The 24,948-nt window shown below is 39.6% G+C and overlaps 1 protein-coding gene across 2 annotated transcripts in view; it reads right to left on the reverse strand.

Annotated features, from left to right (window-relative positions):
- pamr1 (peptidase domain containing associated with muscle regeneration 1) overlaps window positions 1-18,513 on the reverse strand; it is a 32,576-nt gene extending 14,063 nt beyond the window's left edge. For both annotated transcript variants that reach the window (XM_017699989.2, XM_037542826.1), the window contains exons 1-4: window positions 18,346-18,513; window positions 5,190-5,366; window positions 3,343-3,468; window positions 2,765-2,879 (exon numbers count right to left, since the gene is read on the reverse strand). In XM_017699989.2, coding sequence (XP_017555478.1) covers window positions 2,765-2,879; window positions 3,343-3,468; window positions 5,190-5,366; window positions 18,346-18,469 — 542 coding nt within the window. In that variant the 5' untranslated portion in view covers window positions 18,470-18,513. The remainder of the gene's footprint in view (window positions 1-2,764; window positions 2,880-3,342; window positions 3,469-5,189; window positions 5,367-18,345) is intronic.
- Window positions 18,514-24,948: the final 6,435 nt, after the last annotated feature.

Here is a 24,948-nt window from a genome sequence, read left to right on the forward strand (position 1 = left end):
TGTTGAGGCTTTAGTGTAAATTTCACTTCATGATAATTTTTAATGGGAATAAAACAAATTAAGGGTGGTCTCTGACATTTGTAAAACACAGTAGTAATAATCTGAAGAGTAAACAGCAGTTACAATGGTTATCAGATTTAATTTAATTGTGGTTGTGTTTTTAGTGTAAAAGAAATATGCAAGGTTAAATAAGTCAATCAGTATAATAGCTGCACTAGTTTGCATTAGTCCTTTTTAAGCAGTGATAATACTGAAAACCAAGATGACGTTGATCACTGATATTGTAATCAAAGGAAATGTTCATATCACCCCATATAATAGGGCATTTTGCTTAGAAACTTCTACGTCTTGGCATACAGACATAAGTGAAGATTTACCAAACCTCAGACAGTAAGTGAGCTGTGGAGCTGTGTTCCAAGTCTTGAGTGGTGTTTAAAGAGAATGTGCTCTATTAGGGTTAACCTGACCTGGCTGAGCCAGCAGACAGTAAAATGGAAATCTGGAGCTTATACTGTAAAGCACATGCTGGAACACTGCCAGGCATTACATGCAGAGCTGTCTTTTTGGTTAAAGAGGTACAGCTGGGAAAGCAGCCCAAATGGATCAAAACATGAGGGTATTTGCAGCAGCACTCATGTGCTCACACACAGTGTGTTGCTGGTTGTGTCTTACTGGTTAATCATTATAGTATTAAGGAATCGGCCACTGCCAGCAGTAGTAAATGCGTGATACACCCTGCCAACAAGGCTTTGTCTGAGCATGCTAGGAGCCATAACCTTTCATTAATCCATCATCATTGCTCAGAATGAAGTAATATGGATAAAAAGAAAAGCTACTTATTTCTCACAGTGTGAACGGTAGGATGGCCAGCTTACCATTTTGCTATGTTTTTGAGGTTCTTCATTAAAGAGAATGGTGCTTTTGTCACACACTATAATCATAATCAAAGATTTTTACAGTACTGTGTGTAATTGTGCACACAAACACACACTGAGCCTGTAAACTGTTTTGGCCTGCATTTTAAAGCTCATGAGTGGAAAATGATATTCCATCACTTTTCTCCATCTGGTTAATACTGTATATGGAATGATCAGTAGCTAAGCACCGCTGCTGGTGAAAGAGCATCAAGAAAGGAGTAGTGATTGGTGTGTAAAGGAGAAATGGAGGTAGAGTGCATACACCAAGGCTTTTCTACAGGTGCTGTTACATTTCAGTTTCATCCAACTTTCAAACTTAAAAAGTAAAAGCAAATATAAATTTGAGATATAAAGTGGTGCAGCACTGTGTGCACCATTCTACCAAATTTGTTCAGAAAACAATCAAACTAACTGTCTTCGGTGCAAGATTAAAATCATTTGGCTTTGAATGACTATATATCTTAATTATGCTTATGATATTAAAACAAGTGATTGTACTTTCCATTTTGTCGCTAATAAAACAATCATAACACTGCTGAAACGTTTGATAGTGACTGTTTTGGTGGTGACAATTTTAGCTAAATGTGTGCATAACTCAAACAAAACACTTCTTTGAACAGTTGTACATACTTAAAAACGTAAAATTTTTGTATAAACATAAAAAAAGTTTACTTAACCATTTTTTTTGTTACTCAGCCAATGTTTGCAGGTCACATGGACCCAAAACCCATATATATAATATAAATGTGTAGGGGGTGTGCCTTCCACCCGAAGACTGCTGGGATAGGCTCCAGCACCCCCCCGCGACCCTGACGGAGAAGCGGCTTAGAAAATGGATGGATGGATGGATGGATGGATGGATGGATGGATGGATGTGTGGGGGGTGTACAGCGTGAGGTAATTGAAAATGTGTTATTGTATGTTCTTTACAGAAAGGCTGAGTTTGAGTTTTTCTATTGGTAAACATTGAAAATGGGTCATACAGACTCCAACACCACACAAGCGTTCATTGCAGAAAAGATGTGTTTTGGTAGTGACAGTTCTTAAATGTTACACACTGATTGTCAGACTACAGTGACTGATTGTCACTGGTAACAGTGACTGACATTCATAGATCTGTTTCTCGTTGTTTCTTGGTTAACATTGGCTAATCTTAAAACCAGTGACTGACTGGTTTCTTTTTCTCTATATTCAGTACTGTACATTGTAAAATCTTATCCTCTATTCATAGTGCTGTGGTTATGTTATTGTTTTGCTCTCTGGTGTTGATAGAGGAGGATGGGTTTCCACTTTTGAAAGTTGGTTCCTCTGAAGGTCTCTTTCTCGTGCTCTCAGGGAGTGTTTCCTTGCCACTGACACCCTTGGCTTAATAAATGGGACTTGGAGCAGGATTTTCTGTAAAGCTGCATTGTGACTTATAAAAAGAACTCTATAAATAAAATTTAATTTGACTTCAGAACAATGGGATCTAGCTGCTCACCATGTGGCCATTAGGGCAGGATGCAGTTTCATGTCCTGCCTATGGGACATATAATTATTCATTCCAATATAAATATCTTTGGTTGAAATTTAGGGGTAAGGATTTGGGACAGCCATCTCCTAGTATAAAATATCTTACATAAATAATGCTCAATAATAATTATTATAATAATTCTCAAATAATGCCTTGTATTTAAATGGATCCTAACATAATATTTAAGATTTGAATAATATATATATATTTTTTAACCTTTATTTTTATTACTGCAGGCTGCATTTTAAACTAATTTGATGGAATTTGGTCCATAAACAATTCAGGCCATTTCAGATGTATGATTCAATTGGCTGCATCAAGGTGAAGGACCTACCTGAGCTCTATAGTGAAAGGCCGGTCCACCTGCAAGGTCCACTCACAGCGGGCGTTGGTAGGGTAACTTTCCAAAACCAGATGACCTTGCCTCTTCTTGATCACCCCACCACATGCTGAAAGTGAGGAATGTATTCATCAGCTCATCAATATATCCACCCCCTGTTGCTCTAGGAGTAATAATTGAATATAATTCAAATAATTGAATTGTCATCTATCCATCTATCTGTCCACCAATCATCAGTTAACTCGTAATACAGAATATAACACTCAAATACTGACAACAGCAACAGTTATATAACATCCAGATTTATGTTCATTTTAAAAAGGGCTTTATAATTAAAGTCATTTCTTATATAAAATAATAAGTTGCATTTAGTTATTTTTACATCACTTTATGTCTTCAATCCCTGCCAGGCCTGAGCTTGAGTCCAAATTGAGTGAGTTTTGACTTGACACAGTGCATTTGAGTTGCCCACAAACAGTTCTTCCAAATACTAGAACACCACTAGCTATTTAGAAATATAATTTTATGTAGTGTGTTGATAAGAAAAATGATATGAGATGAGCATAACTTACTCCTACAGTCTCCACCAGACCACCCAGGGCGACACTCCGCACAGTACTGGCCCTTAATGAAGAAGTCGTCTCTGGGACCCCACGTTCCGTTGTTGCAGCGCTTGCAGTTTTCAAATATGCTGCACCCTTTGTTCAGAGAAAAAAAGTTATTTGGGCAAAGAGGTGTTAATATGGCTTTAAAATGTTAGGAGTGAATAAATGGAGGGGATATATGAACTTTAAGGCTTTGGAGCTTTTCTTTCCCCTAGGCTCCACAAGCCTCCCCCTTGCGCCCCTGACCATCTAAAGACGTTAGCTTCTAGCTTACTAAGCAGATAACATAAGTGCATACTGACTTCCTGAAATGGACATGTTCACAGAACCCTGAAGAGCTCTGGCCATTTGGAATGGATTATACATATGGAGTGAGGACGCTGAAAAATAGAAACATTTAAACTCATGCAGGACCTGAACATGTATAAGGCTGTAAGTAACAGATGTTCTATGACTACACTGCGGGTAACGCACTCATGAATTTATGAGGCTGGTTGTAAAAAAATATTTTTTTGGAAGACTTTGACAGTAAAATGTTTACCCAGATATGAAATTAACTATGAGCATCTGGTATTCATGCACACACAGCCAGACAAAGACAGACAAACAGACACTCTCCCTCACCCTGCAACACATGAACACACACACACACACACACACACAATTAACTTAGAACATGTTGTTTTTCATATGTCATGACACCCTCACTGGCATAAAGAGCAAAACCAACAGGAGAGAGTAATAGAGTAGGACTATGTCACATGGGCCTTTAAACTGAGCTATCACAATCAATTTTCCCTCACCTAATGACCTAAATGTTTACCTTCCCTTCAAGTCCTCAGGGATATGACAGTTACAAGTGAGGCTTAATTGCCAAATCAAACACATTTGGAAACAGTGAAGACATTGTGAGAGGTGAAGAAATGAAACACATGGCCACAGAGAAGCACAATTTATCAGGTTTCAGAGGTCAAATTAGACAGGAGATGACACAGATGGGGATAGTTTGAAAAAGCACAGTGTAACAGAGAATACGCAGCATCAGTGGTTAGAGGGAAGGCTGCGGCGACTGGAAATACCTTTGTGTTAGAACCTTGCCCATTGAAACCACTAAGCTATTAAGCAAGAATGTGAAATTAATTCACTTAAACCTCACACTTTCTAATAACAAATGTTTAGAGTAATTTGATATTAAATATCTCTCACTCATGCTTCACTGAAAGTGCAGCCTGTAAACTTTCAGCTAATATCACATTTGTGTTTGTGAGCAGAAGAGATATTTTACTATGGTTTGAATGTACAAGGAAGTTACTGTTGTGCATATATCTTTTACATAGGCGGGCAGTCATGGGCTGGAGGTTAGGGAACCAGCCCTGTGATTGCCGATTGTCGGTTCGATCCCCTCAGCTGACAGTCCATGACTGAAGTGCCCTTAAGCAAGGCACCTAAACCCCAATTGCTCTCCGGGATAGGGCTGCCTACCACTCCGGGCAAGTGTGCTCACTGCCCACTACTGTGTGTGTTCACTAGGGTGCATGTATGTGGGTGTTTCACTGAACAGATGGGTTAAATGCAGAGATCTAAATTCACAGTGTACAAACACAGTGACACATGGTTCTAAATTCTCTTCTAATTCTACATGTTTGTCATTGATTGGCATCAAAAGAAGCAGAAAAAAGTTGGAAGTGCAAACTCAAACCTGTCCGTATAGAATGTAAATTGAAGGCAAACAGCAAACCATTTGCACACAAGTGTATTCAAAAAAGAGCATGTTTAAGATAGAACGTATATCTGAGGTTGGAACACTGGCTCACCTGGATGGATAATGCAGGGGTCACATTCGTTGCGGGCATTTCTGCAGCAGGGAACAGCATAGCCAACTGGTGTCCCCTGAAGAGGGCATTTACATCGGATCACATCGTACTCACAGCATCCTCTACACATCACATTCCACTCCGGCCCAGGACAGTAGTTATACAGGAATCTGTAGTCTGATGAAGAAAATGCATTACTGTATATAAATCTGCACTCTGTTCACTCAGTCACTACATTTGGTAAAGGCCTGCATTGTACTGCCAGATCATAGCAAGGGTTGAAGTCACTGATGGCTGCTTGTTTATAATTAGGCTAAAGTTTGGACAAAAATCCAAACTAGAAACTATTTTCCAATTTCCCCACCGAAAATCTAGTTCAACTAGCAACACCAGGACTATTGATTGTTTTTTGTAGTTTAGGATTAGGTTTAATTTGTCTCATACCTGCTGTTCACATCAGACCTGAAGATTAGTGAAATGTAAGTACCATTGAAAATGCAGGTAGACTAACAAAGTAGTAATGTGCACGTGTAAAGTAATTAAAACCTAACCTCACTGACCTAACACTGAGGTTAGTGGACAAAACTGAATGATGTCAAGTTGAAGGAAAATTAAAGGAAAAGATGAAGTGTCTTAGTAAGGCAGAACATCTTTAGTTCTTGATTGCATAGATTCTAAATGTCTCTGGAACTGCACCATGCTTCCTAAAGATATTCCCTCAGTTGGTGTTTTCATGATTTCATGAGTGCTATAGCTCTGTCTAGCAAAAGAGTCTAAAATCTTCCATAGACGTTAATTTAGATTGAGATGTGGTGACTGATAAGGTCGTAGCATATGGTTTAGATAATTTTCATACTCATCAAACCATGCAGAGCCCTCATGTCCTGTGGAAGTGGAAATCAGGATGAAAATGCTTCATCATAGGATAAAGGTGATCAGTCAGAATAGCTTAGTGTTGATTTGGAGTGACTCTTCTTTGTAAGATAACAAGCGAACCCGAACCATGTCAGCAAAATAACCCCCTCCCATGGCATAACAGAGCCACTGGATCCTCTCATTGTAGCAGTCAAGCATTCAGGCCTGTACTGTTCTCTTGGTGTATGACACACATGCAAGCATTCACTTGTAGAGAATATGGTGAAGGATGACTCATCTGACCACATCACTTTTCCAACATCTCTGAAGATCAGTGCCAGTATTGTTTTTAACCTGAATTCAAATGTGGAACTGAACTTTCAAATTTGTCTTTGTAATGTAATATCTTCTACACTACTACATTATATCTACACTACTATATTTATATCTACCATACCAGGTGTTGGCAACATCACTCTTTTACTGCCCTGTTGCAGCAGAATTAGATTTTTAGGTAAAAATAAAATAATCCTCCTTTGCAGTAAAGTGAAGCTCTGCTGATCGTTCTAACAATTGTAACAGTAAATGATCTTAAACACTGGAGTAAGTGTATAACTGCTAATTCACCCTTTAACCCTGCAGACTGGTGCGCAGACTGGTGGTCACACAGTCACCCAGACAACAATCTCCCTTAGCTAGAAGCTGATGAAACAGCAAAGAGAGATATTTTAGACAAACATGGATAATATGGAGACGTATGGACTTGTTTTCTTTAATACGCACTTAGTTTTCTTTAATACGCCCTTTCCTGATTTTTTATCTGCAATGAGATACTGTCAAACACTAAAAAGTCAAGAAGCTGTACCATTTCAGGTGGACTGGGAAATTTTAAACAAGAAGTTGTAAATGAGAAGTTGCCTCAGCCTTGTAAAAAAAATGATTGTTGGGAGACATTTCACAAGAAACTGATCCACTTTTGGAGGAGTTTCCTGCTAGAGATGCAAGAAAAGTGGCTATAGTTGAGCTAAAGCTTAAAGTAGAGCAAAGCCAGCATTTACGTTTTATATTGAATTTGTTAGCCTATACTAACACATTAGCACATACTGGGACATATTTACAGCCAAGATGGTAAAGTGGACACATGTGGCTTCCAAGGTAGTTTTGCTGAAAGGACAAAATGGATCTTCTTAACATTTGGGATGTCGACCCCTGTGCTATACTATCCCTCTTTATGTTGTTGCAGACAACCTGTTCTTACTGTCACACTCTAATGATATCCTACATTGTCATCTGAGGAACAGTTGCTCTTCCTTCCATATTGTACAAATGCCTAAGCGTTGCACTTTTACACTGAATGTACATGTTCACACACAAAATCAAAAACAATCTAAATGCAGATGTCACTTTATCTAGCCAGTTGAGCAGTGACTGAAGCTCCTGCTGTCTGTGCTCCAATAATGAACACTCTTGTCTGGTGGCATCTACATTAGCTCTGTTTCTCCACTTCTTTGTTCAGGTTTAATGTCACTCATCTGTTCATACCATTTGTTTAGTAATTCCATTATCCAGTGTCGACTTTGTACTCTTTGGATTCTCCTCTTGGCTCCTCACAGTATTTTTTTCCTCATGCTTCCAGGGGAGGGTTTGTGCCACTGTCGGCCACAGTTTGCTCATTAGGGGTCTGGAAGCAAATTTCAGAGAAGCTGCTTTGGGATAAAATATATTGTAAATTAGCCTGAATAAATAAAATTGAATTGAATTGTTTTTCAAAAACAAGAAATGTCCCGTCATGTAAAAACCTTGTAAGGATCAAATGATCTTCTCCCAGAGACTGAACTATTCTCTGGTGATGGATAGGTCATTAAACTAAACCTTAGCAGTTCTTAAGCAAGAGCTGTTCATGGACATGTTTTTGCAGTTCACTGTTTTGTCTATGCAAAGCATGGCGAGATGGTGAAATTCCAGCTACAGCAGAGCATCGTAGGCCGAGGCACGGCATGGCCTGCGTTATATAACCCGGAGCTTAATGTCCTCAGAGAGGTGGAAACTCAGCTGAGCAGACGCAGAATGAGAACACAGAGAGAGTAACCTTGAGCAGCCTCTCTACTGACTCAACTCCATTAGAGAGTGTCTGTGCTCCTGGTGATCTCTCCATGGTAACAGCCTAGCACATGTTGTTGTTGTTGTGGTAGTGGTAGCTATGAGCTGTTTTAACTCCTCCTCTGGTGAAGTGACGAATTAAAGCGATACATGTGATTCATCCCAGCTTGATGGCTTTTGTTTTTGTGAAGTCATCGTTCAGCTGAGAGGAAGGTGGTTTGTGCGAGGGAGAGAAGATTAGCACATTTTTGGATCCAACTGAGTTGTACATAACAAAGAATTACAAGGCAGGAAAATATGTGATAAGCAGCACTGAGGAGAAATGACTTTTTAAAGGGGAATTCCAGCAATTTCTCAGACACATGATTAAATGGAAAGGAGGTAAACAAAGTTATTCAGAATGGTTTGATGTGAAATGCTCCATATAGAGAAACCAGACATCCAAAGCTTTGAATACTTCTAAAAGCCACAGTTGTTTTACCATAGTTTTACAAGGTTTTTTTAAGGTTTGGCCATAACATGGATGATATTGCACACACAACATATTGTGAGACAAAACAATCCCTGAAGAAAACATATTTTTTGGATGCATAGTAAATAAAATGGCAATATTTGTGTTGTAGACATGGTGAGCCCTGGTGCCTATCACTGTCATTGTAAATAATCCAAGTACATTTCTCTAAAATGCATTTCTCTAAAATGCAATTCTCTTTCAACCTGTTCTCAAATATGTTATAATGTTAGACTTAGAAAAAGCAATAGAACTTCCCGATTAAGACTGTACTCAGAAGCTGTAAACAAAGATGTAACACATACCCTTACAACAAATAAAGCTTAATGGCCAGATGTTGTTTTAGACCGTAAACTACTGTTTTTGTAACAGACAGCAGTTAAAAAGTGGACTACAAGAAATTAAGATTACCTTCAGGCCTAGTCATTAAGCACAGTACACTAATATAAAACAACACATGGAAGTCATATTGATGGTGTGTGCAGATATTATTAGGCTCAAGTTTTCATGAGGTATTTCATGGGTCAAATACCTGTTGCACACTCACCAGTCTAGACAGACAAACAGACTCAGTTCTTGCTAAACATTTATTCTCTAACACAGTGCATGACGTTATTTATGTGTTCCTGTGAATTTATGACAAATCTCTGAACATGTGCTGTGCATGCTATATTCAGTCAGTCTCTTTCACCCCCAAATGAGACACTTTGTACATTTTTGTGGTTTCCCTTGACAAACTGCAAAAACCACAAGCATACTTGGTAAAGTTGTATAAAAAGGGAAAAAGATGGGTGGGTGTTTGTTTATGGGCTGAAGAGGACTGGAGACATTCAAATGAGCAACACACATTTGACAAGAACATAAAAGTAATTTCACATCCTTTCAAATTCAGTTTAAAAGAAGTTGTTCTATACTGTCCACACAGCTCATCTATCTTATGTGTTTGTTTATGGTGTTTATTGAAAGGTACTGTGGGTTCGGTAGGATGCTTCAGAGATGTGAAGAATATTAATACTTGGGCTGCTTCAGACTGGCTGTTCTCTCTCAAATTCTGGGCTCTTTTCCCAGATTGCAAGGTGCTGAACTCAAATACAGGAAAAAAGTACAAGGAACTTATTTTGAATGGTCCTTTTTAAATGAAACAATGCATAATAATCTCTCAGTAACATGTCAGAAACATATGAAGGTTAGGATCAGGTTTTGGATTGAGGTTAAGGTTAGGGTTAGGATTTGGGCCAAGGTGAGGGTTAGGTCTGGGGCAAGGTTTGGTAAGGTTAGGTTTTGCGTAATGGAAGCAACATATTAACAATACAGCTACTTCATGTAAGTAATGTATCAGCAGTACATCACCCTGCACTGAATTTCCTAAAAACCCAAACAAACAAACAAACAAAAACGAGCCAGACCAAAAATGTTAAAATATAAAATTTAGATCATGCCCTATTTACAAATCTTTTTTGAAGAGCATTTTGAGAATATCAGAATAAACAGTGGAGGCTCTGGTTATATATAATGTATGTGAAACACCTAAAAGATCACTGAATGGTAGGACAAGCGTCCAAAAAGAAGCCGTCTTATATAACAAACTGTACATACTATACTGAGTTAACAATGTTAGAAATCTAACAGACAGTAAGCATCCATGGCCATTGGTTCCACAGTGGTTACAGCAAGCAACATTATTACTTGAAGAAAAGAGTGGTATGACCCCCTTTTAGTAAGTCAACCAGCTATGGTTACATGACAAAGTCTTGCTCTTCTTCTCTGAGCATATTGATGTGATCAACAGCACTATGTCAAATCCTCCTGGGGAATAACTGAACATAATTTAAGGCCTGTGCACACTGTAGCAAAAGCTGTAAGCAGTCACAATTTATTGTTGGATAGGCACTCTAAGACTTTAGTTATTGTTGGACATATAATACAGACAGTGATTGATATGCTGCTGACAAACTGAAAGCCAATAAAGCACAAGTACACAACATATGACAATATAAGACTTATATAATCAACACCAATCATTGTTGTTGCAAAGAATGTGCTGCCATGCATGTCCATAAGATCTGTTTTTATTCCTCACTGATTAAATCCATAGTGTGTGTGAACAGGCCTTTAAACATTAGTTTAAGTATTACTAATTATTATTAATATTATTATTAATAATAGTATTATTAATTATTAAATCATTATTAGTTGTTGTTGTACATACAGACCCATGTTAGTCAGAGAGCACCCTTTAGCTGCAAAGTACCTAAAGAGAAGCTGACTGTCTCTGAAGATCTTATAAGACTCTGGGAGAAGATCTGCACAGAATCTGTATATGTGTGTGTGTGTGTGTGTGTGTGTGTGTGTGTGTGTGTGTGTGTGTGTGTGTGTGTGTGTGTGTGTGGGCTGTTGCGTTAGCAGATTTTACAAGGTGTCCAGGAAGCTGATACAAGGAGAGGAGGGCAAACAGACTGCAAGCTGAGGTTAGTCATCAAATTTGTGAGAAGACATCAGTCATCCTGTGGAGTTCTTGGGAACCTATTGATTTGTCTCAGTGACAGAGCACAGACAGTACTGAAATAACCTGTTATGATGGTGTGCATGGCACTAAAAGACTCTCTCAAGTGTAGGAGTAACAAATATGGAAAGTTTTGTGTTGAATGGCTGTATAAACACTTTGATTTACATCTATGCATCATTAAGGTCTTGCAATCTACATTCTGAGGGTTTAAGAGACATGCAGAAGAATGCATGCAAGATCTGTCATTAATTTAGAGCCACTTCATTTAGTGGTCTAAAACTTGTGAAGGCCAATCTTTCTAAGCATATCTGAGTTGAGTAAACATGTAGAGTTATCTAACGTGTCCTGGGTTGAAGCTGCTCTTGCATGCCTTATGATCTAGAATCAGCATTTCTTACCAAAGACATAAGCTCTCTGAGTGACATAAACAACTGCAGAACTGTTTTTAGATCAGTGGTAAGCTTTGTGCTCAGTGAATATGACTAAAAGTTGGTTACACTTAAAGAGCAACTCAATCCCTGCCCACCCCAAACGCATACCTGTCACTCCGCAGCCCTACACATAATCATCTAAGACCAGATTTGTGGTTTGGTATTTGTTGGGTTAAGGTTCAGATCTGTGTGTTGAAGAAATCTTCCACTGGAGCCTTTACAGCACACACCCCTTCACCCAGGCATCCACACAACACCTGCAAAACGCATAAAGATTGCAGAGTTTAAATCTGCTGCCAGATTTTACAAGCCGAGAGGATGCTTCTGAATCTCAGTGTTTGATGGACACAGAAGGATATGTGTGTCTTTGCACTTATTGTGCATACATTTTCCCCATAATCATCTTCAAAGGAGATTTTTTATTTTTTTTTTTTAGGGGGACGGGGGTGCGTTGAAAGTGTTACTTGACAGCCTAATTGGAAAAGTGTTGATGAGACAAAACCTGTGAAAATACTTTGGAAAAGAATGTTGGCTAAACAGTCCTGACCATAATTCAACATGTAGGGAAGAGAAACCCATTTTGGCACATTTAGAGTCAAAGAGAAATGCATAATTCAGTCAGTAAGATGTAAACACAGTTATTTAAAGTGTTTTGATGTGAAATGCTCCATTCTAAGGAAACTTGAGAGTCATATGAACCAGACAGCATTTAACGCCTCCTAAAAGTGCCTCACTTTAAGTTATTATATGAAATGTTTATGAATACACAATGCCTGAGAAGCTTTTGGCCTAAAACTTGTTTTTTTAGCCAGTTCATGGCACATAGGCATGCAGGGTGTTGTAAGACAAAATAGTCCCCAAAGAGAATAAACCCACATTTTCCACATTTTATCCTTATCAGTATTACATATAAAAACTCACAAGTCAAGTAGGTTCATTAGTCATTTGGGACCGTAAATAAAATGGCTATATTCATGTTGTAGATATCGCTACTTCCTGTCACCACCACTGTAAAGAAATCCAGAGTTGGTAAGTTTCTCCACAGTGCACCATTTACACATCAAACTGCTATGATGTTGTTTGCATCTCAATGATTGAAATATTCAGAAATATTGGTGGAATTTCCCTTTGCATACACACTGGGCCTGTATTCATAAAGCTGCTCAGAGCTAGAGTGCTAAGATTGAATATTTCTTTATTATTTACTATGATCTTATTGACAGGAACAGATCCTGAATCAGCACTCATGATTACAGGCCCTGACCCTGTTGTTTGTTATGGATTGTATAGATTGATTCTCTGCAACACGTAACCACACCAGTCATTACAGTGGTTTTTGGGGGTGTCACACATACTTTTAGGATTATGGCAGGGTGCAATCTATCACTTCTCTCTCTCTCTCACTCTCTTGCTCTCTTTCTCTCTCTCTCTCTCTCTCTCTCTCTCTCTCTCACTCTCAGTTTACTAGCCACGCACAAAGGATTTTCTGGCACTGCACCATCAAAACACAAATATTTCTGGACAGCACCAGTGTATTAAGCTCTTTTCCAGATATTTGGATCCCAGTGCAGCAGTGCAGACTTTTTTTTTCTTTCTTGAGTTATGTAATTGGTATCTGCTTTTTCCATCCCAGATGTGCACAATGTTTTGCTGTGACACGCATCTGAAGAAGCACGGGGGAGCAAAAATAGCTGTTGAATTCACCCAAACAGTGAGGAACCCCCCACCCACCCTTCCACGCCACATGCCAAAGTTCCCCTCATGTATTGGCCAAGCAGCACCATTTCCAACCCATGTCCTAACTGTAACCGATGCCTAAGTGTTTCCTGTTCTCAGTGATCTGAGCTCCAGGACAACGGGCACTTTCTTCCAACACTTCTGTTCTGTGTCTGTGCCAAGGCCCCTACTGCCATCAAAAGCAGGTTTTATCAGTTAGACCCTGTAGGTTTGTGGTGGTGACTCAGCTTTGAAGTGGATCCAGATAATGACATCACCCCTGAGAACAAAGCCCTGGGAAAACTCCTCAAGCTTTCTCTAAGGGTTGCTAGTCATCTGTGACCTCAGCTAAACCATATAACCTTTAACCTCACTGCAGACCATAAACATCAAACTTCGACATCTGTGTCTGGTGACTCCTGGCTCCTGGGAGTTTGAACTTGCTTACTCATCATTTATCTAAAAAAGAAACTTCTTCCATTTGCAGCATCATAATGCATTACAAACTGCAGTTTTCACTTTTATTGTGAGTCTATTCACACAGTTTATTGTTTCAGTTGGGATTGATACACTTAGACCAGTACCAACATCTGCAGGTATCATCAACATATTTTCTCCATTTCTCCATGAGTTCCAGTGGCTTGGTCAGAAGTCAACCTTTTGTCATCAGTGTAACGTCATTGTTCAGTTGAGTCTGGTGCAGATTCACATCTGTGAATCCAAATACACTGCTGTACATGACCCTGTAGACAAGTGCCTTTGTTTAACAAAACTCTGACATAACACCCAAACCATCCAGTCAGTGCAGCTGCTCGTCTTCATCTCCCCAGTCTACTCTAGTCTAATTTTCTTTTGTCTCTCTCGCCGCTGGCTGCTCAAGCTGATCCACAATGAGTCTGCCCTTCTCTCAAAACTGAGCAAGAAACTATAGCTGAGGATGCCAAGAAGACAAGCAAACAAAGGCAGATGATGCTGGAATGTTGACGTGTGGTTCAGAGTATAAGTGGATAATGTGCATACTAAACTAGTACTTACAGTATGTCATAGATGATAAGCTCCCTTCAGCATGGATGCGTCACAGATGTTGTACAAAGTTGCAACTGTAGGCATGTAGTTTTAGTGGTGTACAGCACACTGCCACCAAACTCTGGAGCACTGGAAGTGCATTCTGTGGAGTGATGAATCACACGTCTCTGGCTGTCTGATGGACGGGTCTGGGTTTGACAAATGCCAGGAGGACATTACTGCCTGACTGCATTGTACCAAGTGTAAAGTTTGGTGGAGGAGCGAAAATGCCATGGCCTAGGCCCCTTGGTTCCAGTGAAAGGAGGTCTTAATGCTTCAGCATATCAAGACAATCCTACCAAACAATTGTATGCTTCCAACTTTGAACAGAACTGTTTGGGAAGACCCTGTTCTGTTCCAGGATGACTGTGCCCAAAGCAAGGTACATAAAGTCATGGCTGGGTGAGTTTGGTGCGGAAGACCTTCACTGGTCCACACAGAGCCCTGACCTCAACCCCAACACCTTTGATGAGCTAGAATAGAAATTCTGAGCCAGGATCTTTCGTCTAACATCAGTGTACCAGAAGAGTAGAAGCTGCAAAGGGGGGACAAACTCCATATTTTTGCCTATGGATTTAGAATGCTATGTCATAAAGCTCTTGTGAGTGTAATGTTTAGGTGTCCCAATACTTTTGTCCATATAGTGTATTATCACTGGGACAAAACCTTGTAACTCCAAAACGGTAACTTCAAAGGAAAAGGAAAGCAATCTTAACTTTTGTTTTAAGTTACTGTCATTTTATTTTATGTAATTGTGGACCATTTCTATCAGTCTCTTCATTATGAAACTGTCACACAATGTAAAGGGTGGCTGGCATTTTGAAATTATGTCAAACAAGGATTCACAGGTTCATGATGTGATGCACCAAAACCTATTTTAGTAATAAGAGGAGACTCTTCAGGCTGCTAAATATGAGTGAGTGAATGAGTGAGAGAGTTACTTAAGCAAGGTCTATGAAGTTCTTTGCATTTAAAAATTAAAAACAGACATGTGACTCAGGTTATTTGGTTCAAATTTTAAAGTGGCACATAAATGACTCCCTGGCTGTATCTTTGTATGTGGTCTATGTGTTTTTTTTCACTATCTTCTGTGTCTATATCTGTTCTTTCTTTTTTAATTCATATGTAATGCTATGACTGTGATTATGCTAGCTGCCTTTAACTGATTCATGGTAAAAATAGCAGCTGTTACACTTTAAGTGATAAGAGCAACAACATTGTCAAGCTTAGTACTCTGAGAATGTTAGAGCAACTTGAAATATTAAAGCCTGAGAGCCTGTTTTAGGCGAGCCTGGCCACTTCTTATTTTTCCCATTATATGAAAAACATGACTGCAAAACACCAGAAAGCACCCACGAGTGACTCTTGAATGAATAATGGGAAATAATAATGCTTAAAACAAGCATTAAACTGGTTTTTAATCATTTCTCCAGGAGCTTCCTTTGATTTGGGAACATATAAGGATGTATTTCTGTATAAGGAAAGTATAAGGATGTAAATCTAAAAAAATGTCTTACAATGCTGTGCATGTACCTCTGGCTTTTTAAAAATATGTTTCAGGCCAGGAGCTTATCTCAAAACTTATCTCAGATATCAGGAAAAGTATTTGCAACTATTTTATATGATAACGTCCTGTGAAATAGGTATTAAACTCGACTGGGTTTCTCTAGAATGGGGCATTTCACATTGAAATGTTCTGAATGAGATTGTTTACATCTTAATGATGTAATTTTGCACACATTGAATGTACTTGAAATGGGCAACGTGTGTGTGTGTTTTCTGTGAAAATACAAATATCAGAAGGGGAATATGTTTATGCTCAATATTGAAAGATTAGATCGGGGCAAAAAAGAAAAACCAAGATATCCCTAGTTTTGCCACCTAGCAACAACGCAGCACCAGTTCTGAGGTCTTGTGATCTCAATAAAATGAGTAAAGGAATAAACCGCTGAGAAGTGAAACGTGCACTATAAGGAAGAAACCTTAGCACATTGTCTTGCCCGGGCCAGTGAAGTGCGCTTGCTGTGATGCAGACTGTGCTGAAAAAAGCTGGCTTTGCAGCTCTTCTCTCCACTGTCTGCTGCAGCTGTCTGCTCTTTGAGAGGCCTGAGCGATTTAGCAGTCATGGAACAGGAACCTCCTCTGGGTTTCTGTGGGCATTGCCTTGACCACGGCACGCACACAAACACTCACACATACACACACACAAACACACGCATACAATGTGTTCATCCAAACTTAGATCTCTCTGGAAAAGCCCCACTAAGCTCTAAATATAACACCACCTCCATTCCTGAAGCAAACCCAGAGATGATTAGATATCTTTGTCAGCCTGATACCAACTTTTGTTCATTCTGCTTGGCCGAGGGTGCTCTGAATGTAGGTCATACAACAATCTGAAATATGTCCATCGCCGGGTCTCATACACATTAGCATGTGAGGCAACCCATAACTTTCAGATGAACTAATATGACTTTCCCAAATGTGACATTTTTCACTTTTTCCAAATGAAAAGTTTCTCCTCACATGACCTTGGCCCCGCTGTTCACCACCCATTGGCAGTGCTCACTCTGTGGGGATCCAACGCAAATAAAATGAATTATACAGCACTGCCTAGACGTTTAGTGGAATCTCGGAAACTAGATGGATGTCCATGGGGACTGTGGCGTGGGGAGATCCCTGAAATCAACAGAAAATAATGTTTTGACAGCTTGCTGGACTCCTGGTAGAAGTTCTCCTCTGAGAGAAGCCTAAGACCAACTGCTCTTCAAAACATCTGAACCTAAAACATTATAGGAGAAACCATAGAGCTGCTCTCAGATCAGTCCATTTCAACAGCAGCCTCAGCCACGTTTCTTAACCTTGACTGTGTTACTGCAACAAGTTTATCATCCATCCCTGAGAACAATTACTCAAGCAGTGAGATGATAATTGTTTGTTTTACCCATGTAATTGCTTAGAGACCTTCCATGAATTAGACCCACACTTTGATTTCTGCAAATGTCCCTGAAGGCAGGATTCTATAATACATCCAAATCTAATCAGGATTCAGATCCAACTTTTTTTTTCTTTTTTTTTTACCACAAGGTATCCGCACGAAGGGGAAATGCTTCACATTTTTACATTGGATACCTTAATTATCCAAATAATAACATGTCTATGCATGTTTCCAGTGTTTCTGTTGTATTTGTGCAACTCACAACAGACCACAAATTCCTTGTAAGGGCCAACACGAGTCAACAGAGAGGTGCCTCCTTTCAAGCACTGTCAGGGAGAGCTGCCAGAAACATCGGGCGAACATTTCATGATGCTGTGGTCAGTTTTGTCAGGAATGTCATGAAACAGATTTGCATAAATATTTTCCATGTGCTATTTAATGTGCCCCAACTATTAAAGTGTGACTAAGCCCTCTTATGACGGGGAGCTGCCACAAATGACCAAAAACCTCTAAAGCTCCTCCTTATCAACACCAGGGAGAAGCACGCTGAAGCTCAAAACAAAGAGAGCCTCAACAGCAAAACAGTCCATCCACAGCAGCACACTTCTGATTTCTATATTACATGGTAATAAACAGTGTAGCTGCTTTTATTCAAGTCAGGTAGATACTTGGAGTAAAATGAAGTAAAGCAAGTTAACAGTTTAGAAGAACAAAAGCAATGTTGTTTGTCAAGTCTGAAAAACAAAGTCATTCTGCCCTTTTTCCTTTTTTTTACAGTGTAGAACAACAACATCATTCTATGTCGGGAGTGAAGAAAGAAAGAAAGAAAGAAAGAAAGAAAGAAAGAAAGAAAGAAAGAAAGAAAGAAAGAAAGAAAGAAAGAAAGAAAGAAAGTGAAAGAAACAGGAAGCGAGACAGAGAGAAAGAGATAAAGTCAGTGAAGGCCTGCTGATGCTGGCTTTGAGAGAACAAAAGGCTGAGACTCTTCTTTTGAAGAGAGACTCAGAGAAAGACAAAGAGATTCAGACTCTTACCGTATGGCCAGGCTGTGCCTGAGGGCAGGAGGAGGATGAGGAGGCTGATGAACAGCGGGGAGCTGGGAGGAAGCGTGCCGCCTGGCCGCTGGCTCTGCCACTGCAGCCGCGCCGCTGAAGGCATGCTGCTCTCTGGAGCGCTGTTTACTTTCTGAGCTCAGCTGGTTTGACATCACCCTTCTCTCTCTCTCCCTCTCTTTCTTTCCCTCCCTCTTACACACACACTCGCTCTCTCTTCTCTCTCTCTCTCTCTCTTTACATCTCTCTCTCTCCCTCTCTCTCTCCCCCACACAAAGAGTCACTCTCCTCTTTCTTCCCTTTAACTCGGCACTCTCATTCTTTGTCTTTCATTCTTTCTTCTTCTTTCATTTTTTTTTCTGTCTCCCATTCTTTTCCCGTCTCTCTCCCTCCCCTGTCTCTCACTCAGTCTTTCTCTCTCTCTCTGTCGGCTTCATGTTACAGCATAAAGAACTCTGCTTTTAGGTAGGATGGACCTCTAAAAAAACAACTCTCTTTTAGCTCCCTGGGCAACATCACTGCTGTTGAATGAGTCCAGGTTCCATATGCAAAACTACTGGTCCCACACAACAGATACACGCTACAGTACCATGTCTCTTTGTTCTTTCCACACAGCTGACGTACAGTACTGAGCAAAGGTCAGAGACCAGCATTTAAGTTACAGCAAAAAAAAAAACAAACATTAAATACAAGTTCATTCATTTTTCAGTGTCAAAAAAAACAAAAAGAATTACACAGAACACTACATATAACGTTACATGTGCCATTATTTATTGTGCCCGCTCTTATCTTTGTTACAGTTTCTATTCTTTTTGGGAGATGTTTTCTGTTTTTCAAAGAAATATCTTTCCACAAGTTCAGTCTTAGAAGTTGGTTGCATTTTCTGCTTCTCACAATTCAAGTAACTCCAAACCTGTTCGATATTGGTGAAACCTGGGCTCTGGGGCATCAATCCATTGTTCTGAGAACACCAGCAGCTTCTTTGTTTGATTTGCACATGTTCTCTTTTTTGGCTACTTGAGTTGTCTTCTCACAGTGGAAGGATGGACAGAATCCACACACTGTGGATTTTTTCATATCTGAAAATGGATAACCTGAACTTAATGGCCATTCAAACCAGTTCTCTGATTTTTGTGCAATACCATAGTTTGACAAGATTCCACTTTAAGATACTGATTAAAAGTAGCTGAAGCTTCTATTGTGCAACAAATTGCTATCTTTCCAAAAAACATGTTGCTTTACAATCTCAGATGATTTCTAGGAAAGTCTCTTCAAACACAAAGAACAGAGTTTATTGCTATGACAATGAAAAAACAACATCAGAGAAACCAATAGACTTGCATGAGGTCAGTTCCAGTTCTTGATCTCTGTTCTTGTTTGCCATTATATGGGATCTGTTATGGAATGATGAAAAAGCAACATCATAATATAGATCAAGATCCCTTATACAGCATAAGCAGCTCAAATTCAAACAAGTATTCCAAACACTCTAGAGATCATATATCAATGAGCTTTTCCAAAAATAACAGGATTTAGCACCGATCCCACCCTCTCCTCATGCATTCACCTTTCATCGGCTCTACACTGTTTGCTCAGATGCGTAAGTGTTTATTATGAGCTGTTGGGCGGGTTTGGGGCCGACTCAGGCCTTCCTGATGGACTCATCCATGACCTACATAGAACACATGCAGAGCCTTTTTGTTGCTGAGTGGTTGTGGACTTCATAACTGTGTACCTGATTGATTCTTTAAAAAAATCAGTTGACCTATCAATGGCCACTTAAAGTGTACTTTAATGACAACTTTGCTTATGCAAGTGATACAGATTGTTAGCAAATATCTCATTTAACCTAAAGGAAAAAAGTAAATTTTTTAAAATCAAAGACAAACTCACATCAGACAACTACAGTTTCTTCTACTTAATGTTGATTCCACTTCAATTCCCAGGCGTATTATAATCCACTAAATAAATGGGTACCAGTGCAAGCTGGTTGAGTTATTCTTAAATTATAGGAGTGCAGAAGTGAAGCATGGACCCGTTTGTAATTCATGGCCACTTAAGGGTTTAAAATACTACACTACCTAGCTTCCTGTAGCTAATTCAAACTAGGCAGGTTTGAAACAATCGTGACGTGGAATTTGCCACTGTGCTAATCCTATCTAGATGACAAATACAATCTATTTTAAGAATCATAGTGGATCCCACCTAACGAACACAATCCCTGACCAGCTTACCATGGAAGCAAGACTTCTGTATCCCAGCATGACCCAGCACGCTGGTAATGTAAATATTTATCTTAATCTTATGGCTGGTTCACTGTAGCCATAAGAACTAAAGGGCAGCGTCCTGGCAAAGTGTTTATAGCATCATCCATCATGCCGTCCTTAGTCTGAAACTACATGTTTCACTTCATAAATCATGATCTCTAATTTGCATATAGTATATCCTCACAGTCCCTGCTCTTCTGAGGTAGTTTTGCACCCACATGCTGCTGCTGCCAAAATAAGAGTGTAGCGAGTATGTGTAAATAACTCAGTAAACAGCCATTACTGTGTAAACAAAGGAAGTCGCACAGTAGGACACTGCAGACTGAGCTTAGTGTGGAAAGAGCAGAGCAATAGGTAAGATTGAATTCAACACCTTTTCACAGCAGCCATTCTTGCCTGCTTTGGGGTCCCTGAGTAGAACTATGAAATATGTAAAATATCAAGAATGCTGCAGTTTCACAACAGGCAGATCTCACCCCTCCCCTTCCACCCGTGATTGTTCATTAGCATCTCAATACAGATTCACATTTCACACAGACAGAGCCAGCAGTGATCAATCTGATACAGAGTTACAGGGAAAAATACTTTTATTTATTTGTATTAAGAAAAATATACAAGTGAATTTCCATTTCATAAGCAGAATGGTCTGCAAAAGGGCCAGCAGAAAGAGATTGTTATACATATTATTTGCAGTATGTGCATATTTTATTGTGACACATACTTTGTGCCTTGAAGTCTAGGGTTAGGGGTCCCAAAGGGTTTTTTTTTTTTTAAATAGAGGGGTAGGACGACGTTTTAGGGCTACATGGCCCAACAAACAGAGTGTTATGAGAAAAAAAAGAAAAACCAGCAAGATGACTGCACAAGCGTCCAAAGGAACTCACAAAGTATTTTCTCTTATACTTAAACATTACGATTACCACTATATTATCTTAGTTTAATGTCATTTTAATGTATTATGGTCCTTTTCTTCAAAACAAGCATAAAAATTGCTAGTAGTTGTCTCGGTAGCTACCTAACTAAATTACCCCTTCCACCTTAAATGGTCCTGCAGTATTGACACCTGCAGTGCCCGAATGTAACTGCTGCACCATTTAAGGTGGAACGGGGAAATTTGAACAAGAAGCTGGCGAATAGCTGACTTCAGCTTCGTATCACCAAAGAATTAACGGTGGGCGATAATAATTGTCTTATACCCCCTCTTTGAAAGCACATGATACCCTAAATGAATACAGGCCAGGTCGCCTACAGAGCAGATTTAAGCAAAAGTGACTATATCTTTATACATTGGATAGGTGTCTATGTCAAACACCTGATTGCTACACTGCCCAAAAGTGTTTGAATAATGCCCATTCTAATTATCGAGTTCAGGTGTTTCAACTACACTCATTACTAACAGTTTTACAAAAATCAAGCACATAGCCATGCAGTCTCCATAGACAAACTTTAGCAGTAGAACGGGTCTTACTTAAATGCTCAGTGACTGTAAATGTGTCACTGTCATAGGTTGACACCTTTTCCACAAGTCAGTTTGTGAAATTTCTGCTCTGCTAGGTCTGTCCCTGTCAGCTGTAAGTTCAGGAGCAACAACAGCTCACCATAAAGCAGTAGACCACAAAAACTCACATAGTAGAGCTGTTGAGTGCTGAAATGCATAGCATGTAAAAATCTCCTCTCCTCTCTTGCTTCACTCATTACAGAGTTTCAAACTGCCTCTGGAAGCTGCATCAGTACAAGAACAAGTGTCAGGAGCTTCATATACTGGGTTTCTATAACCGAGCTGCTGCACACAAGTCTAAGATAACTATGTGCAATGTCAGTGTCAACTGGAGTAGTGTGAAGCGTGCTACAACTGGACTCTGGAGCAGTGGGAATGTGTTCACTGGAAGGATTAATTACACTTCACTATCTCGGAGTTTGATGAATGTGTGTTTGGCAAATGCTAGGAGGATGCTACCTACTGGAATGTAAATGTAATATAAAGGCAAAATCAAAGTTTGGTGGAGGAAGGATAATCATCTGGTGCTGTTTTTTCTGGATCTGTACTTTAAGACAAATTTATGCTTCCACATTTATGAAAACAGTATAAGGAATGCCCTTTTTTATTCCAGCGTGACTGTGCCCCTGTGCACAAATCAAGGTTCATAAAGATGTATTTTGACAAGTTTGGTGCAGAGGAACTCCAGTGGCCGGCACAGAGCCCTGACTTCAACCCCACTACACACCTTTGGGATGAACTAGGGTGTTGATTACCAGCCAGCTCATTTCATCCAACATTGGTGCCTGACCTCACAAATGCTGTTCTGACCAAATGGGCACAAATCACCAAAGACACAATCCAAAATCTTGTGGAAAGCCTTTTCAGAGATATGGGCTGGGCAATTCCATATTAATAGCCATGGCTTTGGAATATGATGTCCAGCAAGCTCACATAGGTTTTATGCTTAAATGTCTACATAGTCACAATCAGTGTATATTTGAGGGTAAACCCTGCAGTGCCAGTGAAGAAATAAGATTGTTTATGACCGTGCCACTAAGGTTATGTAAGAGCATATGGTTTTAATAAATAAACACTGAATCAGAATGGACACTCCTATTCATGGAATCTGTAGTGGTGTGTTCATAGAACTATTAAATCAAGCAACACCAAGTGAACAACATTTTCAATGCCAGAACACATTTTCATGGAAAACACTCTTCTGTTTAGAAGCTACTTACTAATTTCCCCTCATGTGTTTGTCAACTTTACATTGTGATGTGCACATGTGCATAGATCTATAAGTGCTGTTTTTAACCCTCCTATTATGTTACGGGTCAAATTGACCCGTTTCAAGGTTTGAAGATCTAGGAAAAATAGTTAAAAGTATTTTTTCAGCATCAAACTTCTTCTGCTTGCCTTAAATTGTGTAATCAACATATAATATGAAAATGGTTCATCTCACATATTTGTAACCACCCCCTGCATGTTTATATCACATAGATACTGTTCGGGTCAATATGACCCAGCAGTCAAACTGGAGGTAATAGGGTGTCAAAAATGTCAGAGTATTTCTTTCTTTGCAACTGTGAGACATATTTCACCCCAATCACACACACACACACACACACACACACAGAGGTGCAGATGTTATGACTTTTACCTTATAGAAACCATTTATGTTCTCGTGGGTAAACTACACCCACATTCAGTGGACACTAAACAGGGGAGGGGCAAAATATAAAATCCTCTGCATGGGAGTACACCCAACATTACACTCTGTCAAGCAGACCAGACCTTTACAAAATGAGCAGCTGAAGCAAAAGGATGACAGTCCAGGAGGCTCCGGAAGTCATCATTGATCATGACAGTGAAACAGAGGAGGATGTGTCTGAAGACGATGACTATCTTGAGCTAAATTCTGATTCTGATGATTCTGATTTTGAACCAGATGAGGGAATTGTTATTCCTATTCCTCCAAGCAAGACATACGTGTCAAAAAAATGGTGAAATACAGTGGTCTTCATCCCCAAATGTGCGTCAGGCAAAACTGTCTGCAGAAAACATAATAAAGACAGTGCCAGGGCCCACTAGGATGGCACTGAGTTGTGTGACTGACATCAAGTCAGCCTTTGAGCTGGTCATGCCAGATTCAATACAAAAAAATCATTCTGGAAATGGCAAATCTAGAAGGGAGGCGTGTTTTGGGGGAGAAGTGGAAGGAGGGGGTCTATAAGTCGAAGGATGAATTGACAGCCGGTCTGTGGGATGCAGAGACAGGCAGGGCTATATTTCGAGCCACAATGTCTATGGAGACTTTTCATATTTTCTCCAGAGTAATTCGATTTGATAATCGAGAGACAAGGGCTGATAGACCAGAGAGACAAGCTGGCAGCTATTAGGACAGTGTGGGACAAGTGGGTAGAGCAACGTCCACTACTCTACAACCCAAGCCCTAATATCACAGTGGATGAAAGGCTGGTGCCAGGTCTGCAGGCCATCTGACGATGTCAAGACAAACATGACCTGTGTGAAATGTGCAAAATTCATTTGCACAAAGCACAGTGTGATGACATGTCACTCGTGTGCTGTGTAGATAGTAGTACATTTCTGGTTCATAGTGCATGCATGTAAAACTATTGTGTTTTTTATGTTGGCATTTCAAAAGTAATAAAGTAGTGAAACATTAAAAAAAGTTTGAACATGCATTTTTTAAAATGAAAAACGAGTGAATTATCCTAATTGAACCATTACCTGTTACAGGTAAAGAACACCATTGCACTAAATATTGGTAGAATAATTAGTAATGGAGTTAGTAATTAAATATTCACACTGCTTGTT

This window comes from Pygocentrus nattereri, chromosome 11 (assembly GCF_015220715.1).
Source record: "Pygocentrus nattereri isolate fPygNat1 chromosome 11, fPygNat1.pri, whole genome shotgun sequence".
Classification (NCBI taxonomy): domain Eukaryota; kingdom Metazoa; phylum Chordata; class Actinopteri; order Characiformes; family Serrasalmidae; genus Pygocentrus; species Pygocentrus nattereri.